Source organism: Poecilia reticulata, linkage group LG3 (genome assembly GCF_000633615.1).
Source record: "Poecilia reticulata strain Guanapo linkage group LG3, Guppy_female_1.0+MT, whole genome shotgun sequence".
Taxonomy (NCBI): Eukaryota; Metazoa; Chordata; class Actinopteri; order Cyprinodontiformes; family Poeciliidae; genus Poecilia; species Poecilia reticulata.
In genome coordinates, this window is record NC_024333.1 from 6,750,224 (window position 1) to 6,762,676 (window position 12,453).

At 40.2% G+C, this 12,453-nt stretch overlaps 1 protein-coding gene across 4 annotated transcripts in view; it reads right to left on the reverse strand.

Annotated features, from left to right (window-relative positions):
* Positions 1–296: 296 nt before the first annotated feature.
* Positions 297–12,453, reverse strand: part of igdcc4 (immunoglobulin superfamily, DCC subclass, member 4) — a 58,482-nt gene continuing 46,325 nt past the window's right edge. For all 4 annotated transcript variants that reach the window (XM_017304131.1, XM_008404757.2, XM_017304132.1 and 1 more), the window contains exons 15-20: positions 11,771–11,941; positions 11,542–11,676; positions 10,484–10,586; positions 9,437–9,617; positions 9,129–9,257; positions 297–7,361 (exon numbers count right to left, since the gene is read on the reverse strand). In XM_017304131.1, the coding sequence (XP_017159620.1) occupies positions 6,831–7,361; positions 9,129–9,257; positions 9,437–9,617; positions 10,484–10,586; positions 11,542–11,676; positions 11,771–11,941 (1,250 nt within the window). In that variant the 3' untranslated portion in view covers positions 297–6,830. The remainder of the gene's footprint in view (positions 7,362–9,128; positions 9,258–9,436; positions 9,618–10,483; positions 10,587–11,541; positions 11,677–11,770; positions 11,942–12,453) is intronic.

Sequence of the window (12,453 nt, forward strand, 5' to 3'; positions counted from 1 at the left end):
TGACAAAATAACGTCAGAAAAATGTGGCCCATTCAGCCCCGTTTTAGCTCATTTTACTCTATGTGTGAAGCTAAATCTAAGTATGCTCAAGCATGTACCACAAGCGTGAAAGCTGCAACTCCATCGTTCAGCCTGAAAGTGGGAACTCTTTTCTTTGACAGGTTTACTTTGATGAGAAGCTAAGTACAAGAAAAACTTCACCCAGCTGTGAAATGTAAATATCCTAAGAGCGTCAGTGAAACAAAAGCACGTTTTGTGTTCAAGAAACATTCGCACGCAAAGACACACCGAACGGATGACTTTTTACTGTCGAGGTTTATTTACATAAGACAAGTTTTCAGGCATTGTGAGATTTTTTTTTTCTACATTTGCACACGTGGCAACACAGGAAATATCTCCACAGAGCACAAGCAAAGCACATCCTTTGATTGATTTCTCCGAACAAGTCGAGGTTTATAAGTGTAGCTTTTCCCCTACAGTGAGTAATCTCTCCATGGTCTCATGGGCTAAGAAAATTGCACTTAAAATGTAAGTATGACAGGTTAAAGTTGATTATCGCCCCTAAAAAGAGGCCACTCTTCTGAGTGCTCCTATAATTTGCTAGTATGGTCTGTGGTTGCTGTCAGCACATGGTGGCGGAGGCGTCTGATGCGAGCAGCAGAGTTTACAACGGAGCGAGCGCACTGAGGAGCAGGACAGAGTCAGCACACAAAAACCAGAGAAGACAAGAGGGTCCCGTCCTGAAGCGGAGTAAAATATTACTGCAGAAAGAACAACGATAATAAAATCTGTTCACACCAGAAAGTACAGAGGCAGAATCGCATGGAGAGATTAGAAGTATAAAACGAGACATCATCTGTGCATACGAGAACTTGTTTGATTTACTTTTGAAAATGACCACACCGAGCAGCAGGTGGCATGCTTCCTAATGCTGGCACCAACCTTTACAAATTCATGCAAAGATGACCTGAGTTGAGACCTTCCTGTCAGGAAACGGCAGCCTGAACAGAGGAGTACGAAAAGCAAAGTGGATATCAGAAGTTTTAACTACTGTAGACAAACAGCAACTTTTTTTTTCCTCTGATAACTTATGTTTTTTTGCTATAAACTTATTACCCCTTTAGACTAAATGAAGTTATTTAATCCCAATCCTCCTCCCTATTACATTTGTTCACAGTTGCATTGCTAATCAAGAGCCACCCTGTACCTGTAATGAGTAAAGATCGTCTCTCGGTTAAGACAAAACCGCTTCTAATTCTTTGGGGGTAAATCTATGTTCACAAAAAAATTTTTTTCCCAGTTGTTACAAAAAAGGTGCAGCGTCAAGAAGCTGATCAGAACCAACAAGCATGAGGTGTCTTATTTTAATAAATCCCTTTTAAACTGGGTAAACTGGTTTTCTCTAAAACAATGTGATTGTTCCATGAGGAGAACAGGTGTCCTTTAAACTGAAAGCAGGTTTTCTGTGAATCCCTGTCACCATGACTGCAGTCAGACTACAAAAACAGAAAAATGTAGAAATCTACCCATATTTTAACTTTTTTTTTTTTTTTTTTTTTTAACATTTAAAATGATTAGTTGAGCTGCTGGACAGATGCTTTTCTGTCAAATTCACATTAGATTTGGATTGTCGGCCAGAACACAAAACAGTGGTTTTTGTTTTGTTGTAAAGTGACCATCAAAAATAATAAATGTTACCCTTGTAAAAACAAACACATCTGCTTCTACCGGCATCACAGAAGGAATAAAGCAGTTAAGCATATCTGTAGATATCTGATTATTTTCTGCATGGTTGCTGTGCTGCATGGATTTCGGTAAAATTGAGCTGAAACCGATCTCATAAGGGAAACAGACTTATGAGGAACGCAGTGGATGCACCTGCATTGTAACCTACGCTGTCGCCATAACTCCAGTAAACATGAGAGGGAAAGATGCAAAAACAAAAACAAGAGGCAAATAGGTGGCCGGCCAATCAGAGGAAAGGAAATATTAACAGGTTCCTGGAAGTTAAAGTTAAGAATTCATTCATCTTTGCTGTTCACAGCTGGATCCATCATAGTTTTGGGTTCATTACAACCAGATCAATGATTTAAAAAAAAAAAGTCACATTTTTACAATTTCCACCTGACCAGTTCAATACTTTCTACCTCTTTTAGCACCTTTGCTAATTTACTATGGCTAATCACAGCTGAGAGTAATGCTGGAATGGTTTTGAGATATTCAGTCTTTCTAGGATGATTTTACAGTATTCAGAAATCTCCAGGGGCGATACGACACAAGCACGGCTCTACTGGTTTGCCTTAGCTTTCAGACAGAGCACATCCTCATAACACGAGGTGTATTGCTGTCGACACACTACAACCCACCGCCTCACCCGCCTCCCGTCAATTTGTTCACAGCTGACTTTTTAGTTAGCCAGTGATGCAAATCTGCCATGACATCAAAGATCGGCTGCAAATGAAACTGGCTTGGCACTTCAATTTGTTCAACTGCAGCAGTATTTCCGTGAGTTCATGTTTTTTAACGATTCCCTCACTCCTGCAAGTTGCAATTAATCACTCAAGAACATTCATTTCTGTCAATAAATTAACTACAGAGAAAATAAAACACAATCACAAATATACACTGGAAAGCAAGAAATAAAAGAATAGACTTCTTCAAAATGTACTTGCACTGTATCTGAAATGACAAAGGTTAGGTGTTAGAGGAAACAGTGTTTTGCTGATGGAAACACACTGAGGTGCTTCTGGAACATGTGATAACTGGGGTTGAGCTTGTTAGACCGTCGCAGCTGCACAGAAACGTGTAGAAACAGAGAAAGGAAAGAAAGGGAAGCTTGGGTCTGGCTTAAATAGAAAACCATTGGAAAAAAGACGAGCAATAACTTGAACTTTCTCACATTCTGCCATGTTACAGCCACAAACCTCACCATATTTAATTGGGATTTTACGTGACACATCAGCACAAAGTGGCACACTACAAATTTCAATTAGTTTTTTTTTTTTTTAAATGTTCTAAGAATAAAAACGGTGAAACAGTTAAGATTCATATGTGAACCTAAACTTCTCCACAACTTTCTCTCTGACCTTGAGTCATTTTCTTCACGGAACAACTGGATTTATATAAAATTAAAGTTCACACATGGACAATTCACTCATTTGTTAACTTCTGAAGGAAATCAGTGGCTATATTTTATCAGGATGCCATGTAATCTGTTAAAATCAATTATGTGCAAAACGACCAGATGTGGTCCCAGTACTCATCTTTGTGGAACGCCACAAGTATACTTTATTTTGCTGTATCAGATTAAAGGGGACTGAATAGGAACACATGCCATATTTTTCACATTTTGTTGGTAAAAAAACAACTTTTCAATCATTTCTTTCCACTTCATTTATATAATTACGCTAGTGCTGGCTGCTCATTTACTTTCCCAGGTGAACACACTGAAGTGTGTGTGGCTGTAAAGTGTCAAAAAGTGAAAAGACAGAATAATATTTTCGTAAGGACATGTGTGGACTGTTACAGATTTCCAAGTTTTAATTTAGAAGGTCATACTTGTTACTAAGCAACTTGTGTTACCAAAAAAAAAAAAGGATACAAACTTATTGCTAGTGTATAAGAATTACAGATGGTAAGTTGTAATATATATTTACAGTCGTACAAACCAAAGTTTCCACCTTCTTTCCATCACAAGTAAAAAAAAATTCTCTCAAATCAAATCATAGAATTTCTAGCCTTCAGAAAGTCTATTTATAATACAGGGCAGAATGGAAGCAGCTGAAAGCTGTGATACAGAAGACACAAAACAATGACACCAGGTGCAGCTATTGATGTGTTGAGCTACAGAACTGTCAAATACTCACAAACATCTCATGCCCACTTCCACGAAAACGTCTGAAGCAAACAATCAGGTTTGACGAAGTAGCCACCGAGCACGAAGGCTTTTGGTTGAGCACAGAAAATGCAACAGGGAACTTTTACACAGAGACAAAATCCACAAATGGCAAAAGGACATACAGTCCTTGTTTTGATATAAAAGCACGACCGCAGAGTCGCCGTCCGACGCTTTCTGTTTGCGCTGAAAGTCAGACAAGTTTAGAAAAATTGTCGTATAAAGGCGCCAGTTAAGGGTAAAACAAGTAGAACAATCCTTCTGAAAAGAAATGAGGTAGTGACGTTGAGACAAAAAAGAGAAAAGAAAAGAGGGATGCACCAGTCCTTGTGAACACTGCTCCGACCAATAATGACATCAACATGAATCGGACCGAAAATACAATAAATATTTTCAACATGTTTGTTTTTATTCAAAATCACATGAGCATAAATACAAAAACTGGGGTCATTTTTCCATAGATTTTGCTCTAAAAAAATATTTGCTCCCTTATAGATGTCTTTTTTTTTCTTACCTTTTTGTCAATCTTGCATGTTTCAGATTACCAAATCAATAGCACATAATCCAAAGAGGAGTTTTCAAATGACAAACCCATTTATTCAGAGGGGGACAGTTATCCAATACAACCCGCCCCCCTTGAAAGTCATGAGTTAAGCATCTCTGAGTTTCCTAAAAAGCACTACTTAAGTTTGAACTCTGATTGTTATTATTATGTATTGTCTGGCCTTTAACAGGCCAAATTACAGTTAGAAGAACCAAAAGATCAGTCAAACAGAACCTGTTCCACAACGTGAAGTAGGATAAAAGGTTTTAAAAACAAATCCTGCCTGAATAAATTCAAGAACAGATTGCAAAGTTATTGACAACCATCAGTCTGGTTGGAGTTACAAGGCCATTTCTGAGGCTTTTGTTCCCTAGTCAGAGCCATTATCCACAAAATGGACAAAACATGAAACAGTGGCAAACCTCTGGAGGAGTTAAGGTCGCTCTTTGTCTTCCAACAATAAGAAAAACCAGGTGAAATTTGAATTCATGTAAGAGTTTCACATCCAAAACCACTGCTGATCAAAATTAATTCAAACTTACAACCTGACCCCATTCTCAGAAAAGAAAAAAGAAACATTTTGGAACAGATGGAAAAACTCTGGAAAGTTCTGGAGGGTGCGCTTCCTAGTATGTCTGACATAAAACTAAAACAGCATTTGGTTTAAGTAACGTCACACGTGTCGTGTTCACAGATCCTGCTGTGGTGACCTTAAACATGTCGTTCATGTTTGAAAACCCTCCAAAAGAGCTAAATTGACTTTCACTAAACTTTAATAAAAAAATACATTAAAAAAAGCCTTTTGTATTCACAACGATTTTGTAGTGAATACACTACGTTAAATTTTGTTTGGTTATCTGAAACATTTAACTTTGACCAAAAACAAAAGAAAGCAAAACAACAACAACAAAAAAACAGAAAAAAAAATCTGTAAAGGGGCAAACACTTTTTAAGCCACCAAACAGGCTCGTTGGAAGAGTTTTAATTTTTGTGTAACAGTGTTCTGACATCAGTATGGACAGAGGTGCATCCCTGCTGAGCTAAATCAGGAGACTGGTCTGCAGATGGATTGCTGTAAAATCTCCCCTTTGTTTTCCCTCCAGCTTAATGCAACCGATGTCAACATTGAGGTACTCTGATGTTAACACAAGATAGCCCCTCTCTGATGACCAGTAAAAAACCTAGTTCCCCCCTCGCTCCCAAATGGACATGTGGCTCCACATCTACTGAACCTTGTAACCTTGTTCACTTCACTCTGACATGGTTTGTACTCGCACTGAATAGAAAATACACACAGGTTATAAATGCACCTAGAATATTCAGGCACCTGAGAACCTCCCCCCAGTACCCTCCACTCTCCACTCAGGAAATGTTTGTATACGGTACACAGGACCGGTGCTAGCTAGAATCCCTGTGTGAGTGTTTGGACCCTGAGTCTACAGGATGTGGGTGTTCTGAACTCTGACATTAGTGAATACTCTTTAAGGCTAATTTCTCAATGCCACATTGTGGGGATATCAATAAAGCAACCCACCCCGACACAACTGATGAAACCCCATCCAATTACTCCATCACTTCCTGCTGTAATGTCCTACCCGAGTGGAACACCACCAACAGGAAGAACCCATCTATAATTCACTCCCTTCTGCTCTGACCTGAGTGAAGTTGCCCCCCACCCCCCCTCGTTAAATCAGGCAAATTTGGTGTCAAACGTTTGTACAGCAAAAATTTTCATTTGTGCCGATATCATTTTAAAGATATTAAGAAATGTTTCCAGGGGTCATGAAAGGTGAACTAGCACCCGCACCTCCCCTTTCTTCAAATTGTGTCAATCAACTCAACTATATTTGTGCTGGTTTGCAAATAGTTTTGTTTGTGTTGCTTTGGCTTTGAAGATATTAATGAAAGTTAAATTTTATTTGGATTTGGTAAAAGTAGGGGGGAAGAGGAACTGGTTGACCTTTTGACCTTTAAAATTTTCATTAATATCTTCAAAGCCAAAGCAGCATAAACAAAAACTTTAGCAGCACAAACATAGTCGAGTTGATTGACACCAATTTTGTCTGATTTGAAGAAGTTGGGCTGGGGGGGCGACTTCACTCAGCTTCTGCTCTGCTTGTATTCAAACTTTCCCGTCTTCTTTTTGTGATCTGGAAATAATCCACAAAGATGTAAAACCTGAAACAGTTCTGGACCTCTACGAAAAAAAACAAAACACTTCTTATGTATACACATATGTGAAATGATGGATTCAAAGTACCTATAAAACTATGCAAGGAAGAGAAAGAAATCCAGTAATAATGTGCATAATTAGTTTTTTTTCATGGATTCTTCCTGGAAAAAAAAAAAAAAAAAAAAAAACCGTCTGAAATGTCCCTGCGTGGATGAAAGTTAAGGGCACAGATATATGTGAGCAGCTGAGGTAGAGTGCACGAAGCCGGGGCTGACGAAGGGTGCAGAAGGTAGTCGGGCAGGGATAGCCTTCCCTGCAGCGGACGGGCAGTGTCTGGAGCCCTCCATGTCCAGATGCTCAGGTTTCAGCATTGGCCTCGGAGTCTTAGGAGAGTGGAAGCCATTAGTAAGGCGTGTGTCCGGCTGCGGCTCCCTGTCGCCGTTCTGCTGTTGCCTGGCGCCTTCTGCTTCCTCACTGTGACGAGCCGCCAATGTTCTTGAGGGAAGACTCGGGGGACTTTCAGCTGCCGAAAGGTTTTTGAGGTGCTCCGCCTCTTCTCTCGGCGAACTCGGCCGACTCAGAGGGGAATACACGTCCTCTGATAACGACGGCCCCCGGGTGGCGTTAGAATCCCGCTCGCTGCCCTCCTCCTTCTCCCTCCCACTGGGGTCTGACAACTCAGAGTGCACAATGACTTCTGCCTCCACCTGGTTACTGCACAAAGACGTGGAGATATGATCGTCTGTTTCCTGCAACACAATGAGGCTGCTATTATTTTTAGGGCTTTCAGCTGGGGATTCTCTTGAACCGTTTGTAAAGGTGACCTATTGCGTTCCTTGAACAAGTTAGGATAGGTCCATTTAGCTTAAACAAAACATTGTTCATTACATTTTTTGCAGAAGAAATTTAAACGTGTGAGTGTAAACTCGAACGTTTACACTCAAGTGTGAAAAAGCCTGCACACAGATATGCAATTATACCTTATATCTTTGAAAAGCAGAAGTAGAGCCTCCTGCACAGCCAACAAGAATGCAGCCAGTGGTTTCTGAACGTTAAGTCAACAACAAAATGCTTATATTTTCCAGCGTCCATTGTATAGCGTATACAGCAGTAAAACCAGCTAGCCAAACGTGCTGGAGCTCCACTTGGGTTGCTTAGTAACGGACTTAGCTTTGCTGGGTGTTTATTGTTTTGTTAAGTGCTCGGGTTTGGAAGCAGTAGAAACCCAAATGAAAGTACAAAAATGTGCAAAATGCGAATTTTCCTAATGCCTCCGTTTAAACACATCCTACCAAAAGTTGATATGGATTCAGATTAAAAAGTTTGTCACTAGCATTAGACTCAATGGAGGAAATCTCAAATGCCAGAAACAAGAAACTGTAGATCGTTGGATTATGCCTCTAGTGCCTCTAGCTTTAAAAAGTGTTTCATATGATGGGAATACTCTAATGTACTTGATACAAAATGCTGGACAGATGGAGTTAGGGGTGTAAAGGTACGCAAAATTCACAGCTTGACGTGTATTTGCTACTCCTCACTCGTGAAAAACAAACAAAACAAACTTTTGTTAGATGTACACCCCAGAAAAGTTTGGATTCTGTTCACCTTTCTCTCCTTCGCTGTAGGAGGATAAAAGTCTCCAAATATCCGAGTTTAGTCCCATCTGTTCTGCTTCGATGCATGCCGTGGTGCGTCGTTAGCTTGAACTTCAACTAAATGCTGGAATTCCAAAAGTGCTTCAAGACTGCATTGTGAAGGTGTCACAAAACCCCTAACATTTTAACCGGGGCGACTATAAATTAGCTTCAACGTGCTTTATTAAAGGAAAAGAAGCAATTAAGATCAAAATAATTACCAGTAATAGTTGGATTTGCCCCTTGACATGAACATAATTATAATTTTTTTTTCCCTTTCTTTCTTCGGTACCAACCTTGTCCTCAACCTTTTCAGCCGTATAAAATAACATCCTATGCATGTTAATGTCAGACATCTGAACGGATTAAAATATCAGTTATTGACGGTATGTTGGCTTAATTGGATTGCTGGCTGCAAATGTATATATAAATCTGACACCAACAGAAGAAAAATAAACAGGTGCTTTTCTTCACTGTTGAATTGTGAGTGTGAGAACTAAAAAGCAATTAGTATGAAGAAAAAAAAACTACATGAATAAATGGAAAAAAAAATTGATTATTGCTGTGATGGCCAGTAATAAAACACGTGTGGCATCAATAAAGTCATAGAATGGGTAAAGAAGACCTCACTAAGAAAGGACAACAATATTAAAGGAGAAAGTGAGAACTAAGAAAAAAATAAAATAAAAATCATCATAAAGAATCTGCTGATAATAAAACATTTTATATCTGCTTTGAAGCTGCAAAAATATGTTTCCGTGTTCAATCCCAGACAAACTCTTTATTGAAAAGAGGAAAACTGACATGTTGACAGGCTTTAACAAAAAGGAAGAGACTCATAATTGACACATAAAAATCAGTGTGCATCACTGGTTGTGTTACCATGCCGGTCGCAGTAATGAACATGCTGAGTGCTCCATTAATCAGCGCTGGAGACTCATCTGTTATGGTGTCTCTGTATCGTGTGATCCTGTTGACCCAGTTATGACTCACAGAGCCATTCCAAGCAATCTGCGAGAGAAACAGCACATCAGAGGCTTCAAAGTGAGAATCGTCACTTTATCGACATAAAAAACTACGTAAAGAACTACAGGCCTCCCCCATATTCCTCCCCCCGCCTCCCATTGAAGGTTTTGACCTTCGGTTCAGGTGCAGGAGCATCGTCCCCTTCCCCCTGGATTAGAACTTGCCATCAGACTCTGTTCCTCCGGGTCTTTTGTCGGCTGCTGACCCAACTCCTGGGTGCCTGGAGGCATCAGCGTCTCCAGTTCGTGGCTATCGCTGCACTCGGGCACACTGGCTGGAGCAGGGCAGCCGCCTTTCCTGCCCTGAGGAGTCACGGCTGTGGAGCTCAGGCCTCCAGACAGCTCTCTGTGAGGGGTTGGAATCTGACCGTTAGACAAGGAGACCAAGACTTTGGAGGCAGGTACAGGATGGCCAAAAAAATATAAAGACAACAAGAGATTTACAAACTTTAAAGAGGATATCATATGACAGTACATTTTAACTCCTGATTCACACATTGGAGGAATCGCAAGAGGAATGGCTTTAGAGAACAGAGGAAGATTTAAAAGGTTTTCAGGAAATTAGAGATAACTATGACTTAAATAATCGTTAATTATTTAGATATCTATAAGCAAGAGATTGTTACAATAAAGAATTCATAAAAACACTGGACTAAGGAGAATCTCATGATGTTTTAGTTAACTGTGCAACAACAATCCAATGACAATTACCATGAATTAACAAAGTCTAACACTCACTCAAGAGACAATGTAAAAGAAAAAACGGAAAGAGAAATAAATACTGAAATAATGAACAGGGGTATGTGAAAAAATATCAAAGTAGAGGGAATTCTTATGGAAAACTCACTCCCCTAAATTAAGAGTACATTTTTTAACAGGAGCCTTCTATGTTGATGAACCTGTAAAATTATTGATAATACCCATGGTCATATATTCAAGACATGTTCAAAAATTAAACTGTTTTGATAAAAAAACAAAACAAAACAAAAAAAAAAACTAAAACCTGACTTTTATAATTTCATTTACTAAAACCCATAGTTATTGAAACTAACAGAAATAAACGCTTCTAGCATATCTTTCTAAAGAGCTGTCAAATACAGGAGTTTCACTTCTTTTAACTGGATCACCCAAATACCCTTTTAGTTGGACTAAAATTTATTGAGATCCACCTTCAGGATGTTCTTAGGGATTGTAACCAAAATAGACACTGACCTGGGTTTGCTGTTTCGAAAGCTGAAACACATACAGAGGAGGATGCAAATAAGTCCCAAGCAAACACCGACTATGATGCCTGTGACTGCGTGAATGTCCAGCTCTGGCAAAACAGGCAAAGCAGAAAAAAATTAGGATGTCTATTAGGATAAACATACAAATTTTACAGTAGATGATAGGTAAAAAAAATATTTCATCCTGCTACCGAGTTTCATATTTGACTTATAAATCACTAGAAACATTTTTTACTTTAGCTTTAAGGAACACTGCAATGGCTGGAATGATGGCTAAATTGAAATCAGCACAGTTGAGACAGGATGGACTTATTTCTCACGTAAGGTAACGTTAATGCTTCGTTAAGATATTTGGCTGTATTCGACTCGTGGAAAGCAGACCTTCGTTCATATTCATTCATGCTGGGTATTGGCAGTGTGGATTAGCAGAAGAGGAAAAAAAACAGATGGCAGGAAAACTCAGCCACCCACCCGTCTCCAGTTCCATTCACAGTGTCACATGCAAACAAGATAACGTGTTACTCTGTTCACTCGAAAAGTTTCAAAGTAAAAGGTAAGGAAAAGTGAAAGATCATTTTGTTTGTTAGACAGTTTCTATGGTCCTGGTTCAATGCTTGCATTCAAACGTTCTCATTGATGTTTTATGTGATAGAGCGAAACACAAAAAAAGTGCATGATTCTCAACTGTTTCACAAATAACTGAAAATATCCACATGAGAGTTTGTAGGACAGAATATTATAATGTGCCAGTTCAAGCTCAGACATATTGGATGGAAAACATCTCGGAACATTAAACTTCAAGTCTTGCCCCAAACTCTCAGTTAGTTTTGAGTTTTTACTTTTGACTAAGGACGCACGATATGTCTGCATTAACATTTGTATCGTTATCGATAACTAAAACTGGGCCGACTTCAATGTTTATCTCCGTTTTGTTGTGTTTGTGTTTCAGGAAGGGGAGTGGAGGAGGTTGGTCATGTGGCAGTGACAGTGATGCAGGGCAGGACTGTGGGGCGTTTAGCTGAAGCAGAGAAGCAGTATTCATACCGTACGTGGGCAGCGGAGTCTGAACATCCATAACGGGCGAAAAAGGCCCTGATCCCACTTTTGTGGAAGCTCCCACTTTAAAGAAGTACAGAGTCCCCCCTGACAAACCGTGGACCTCCATACTAAAGATGCCCCCTGAGAAAGAGAACATGAGCGACACCAGCTGTGACACAAAGAGCTGCGTCCAGTAGCTCGACTATGAACGTGCAATCGTTACTAGAGAACGTACCATCCTCAGAGAGATTCCTCCACTCATCTTCAGGCTCGCTCAGGTTGACGGTGTACAAGATCCTGTAGCTGACGATGATGCCATTTGGCTCCAGCGGAGGGCGCCAACTCACCAGCACAGACGAGGAGTTCAGAGCTCTCAGCTGCAGCTCCTCAGGTGGTGTGGACGGCCCTGAGGGAGACAGGAGGATCAGGTAAGTCATCAGAGCCCAGAAACGAGGCCTCACACAGCTGGGGAGTGTTTATTGTCTTGGTGGGGGATTTGACTCGCTATGCGACAGCCATCTGTGTCCTCATGTCCCTGCCACCTGGGTACAAGAGAGGATATACTATGAGGGCAATAGGGAGGAGAGGCTTAGGTGATGACGTACGTTGGAGGAGAATGTGAAGAGGTTAGCCGGCGCTATGACGACATAACCTCACCCCTCATTCAAATTCAGCAAACGGGGGTCATTGGCCATTCCCACGGCTGAGCGCTTAATTAGTCAGCCAGTTATTAGCGACCGCTGCCAACTGCAAATCCCCATCTGATCAGTTAATTTATTTTTTTGCTATCTGCACGTAATTACTTGATCCATCAAACTGCCAGAGGTACACACAGTGCAGATTATTCGGGCCTCCAAAAAAAAGAGCAAGGTGAACTTTTCTTTTACTGGAACAGAAAAAAAGATGAACTTCAAAAAA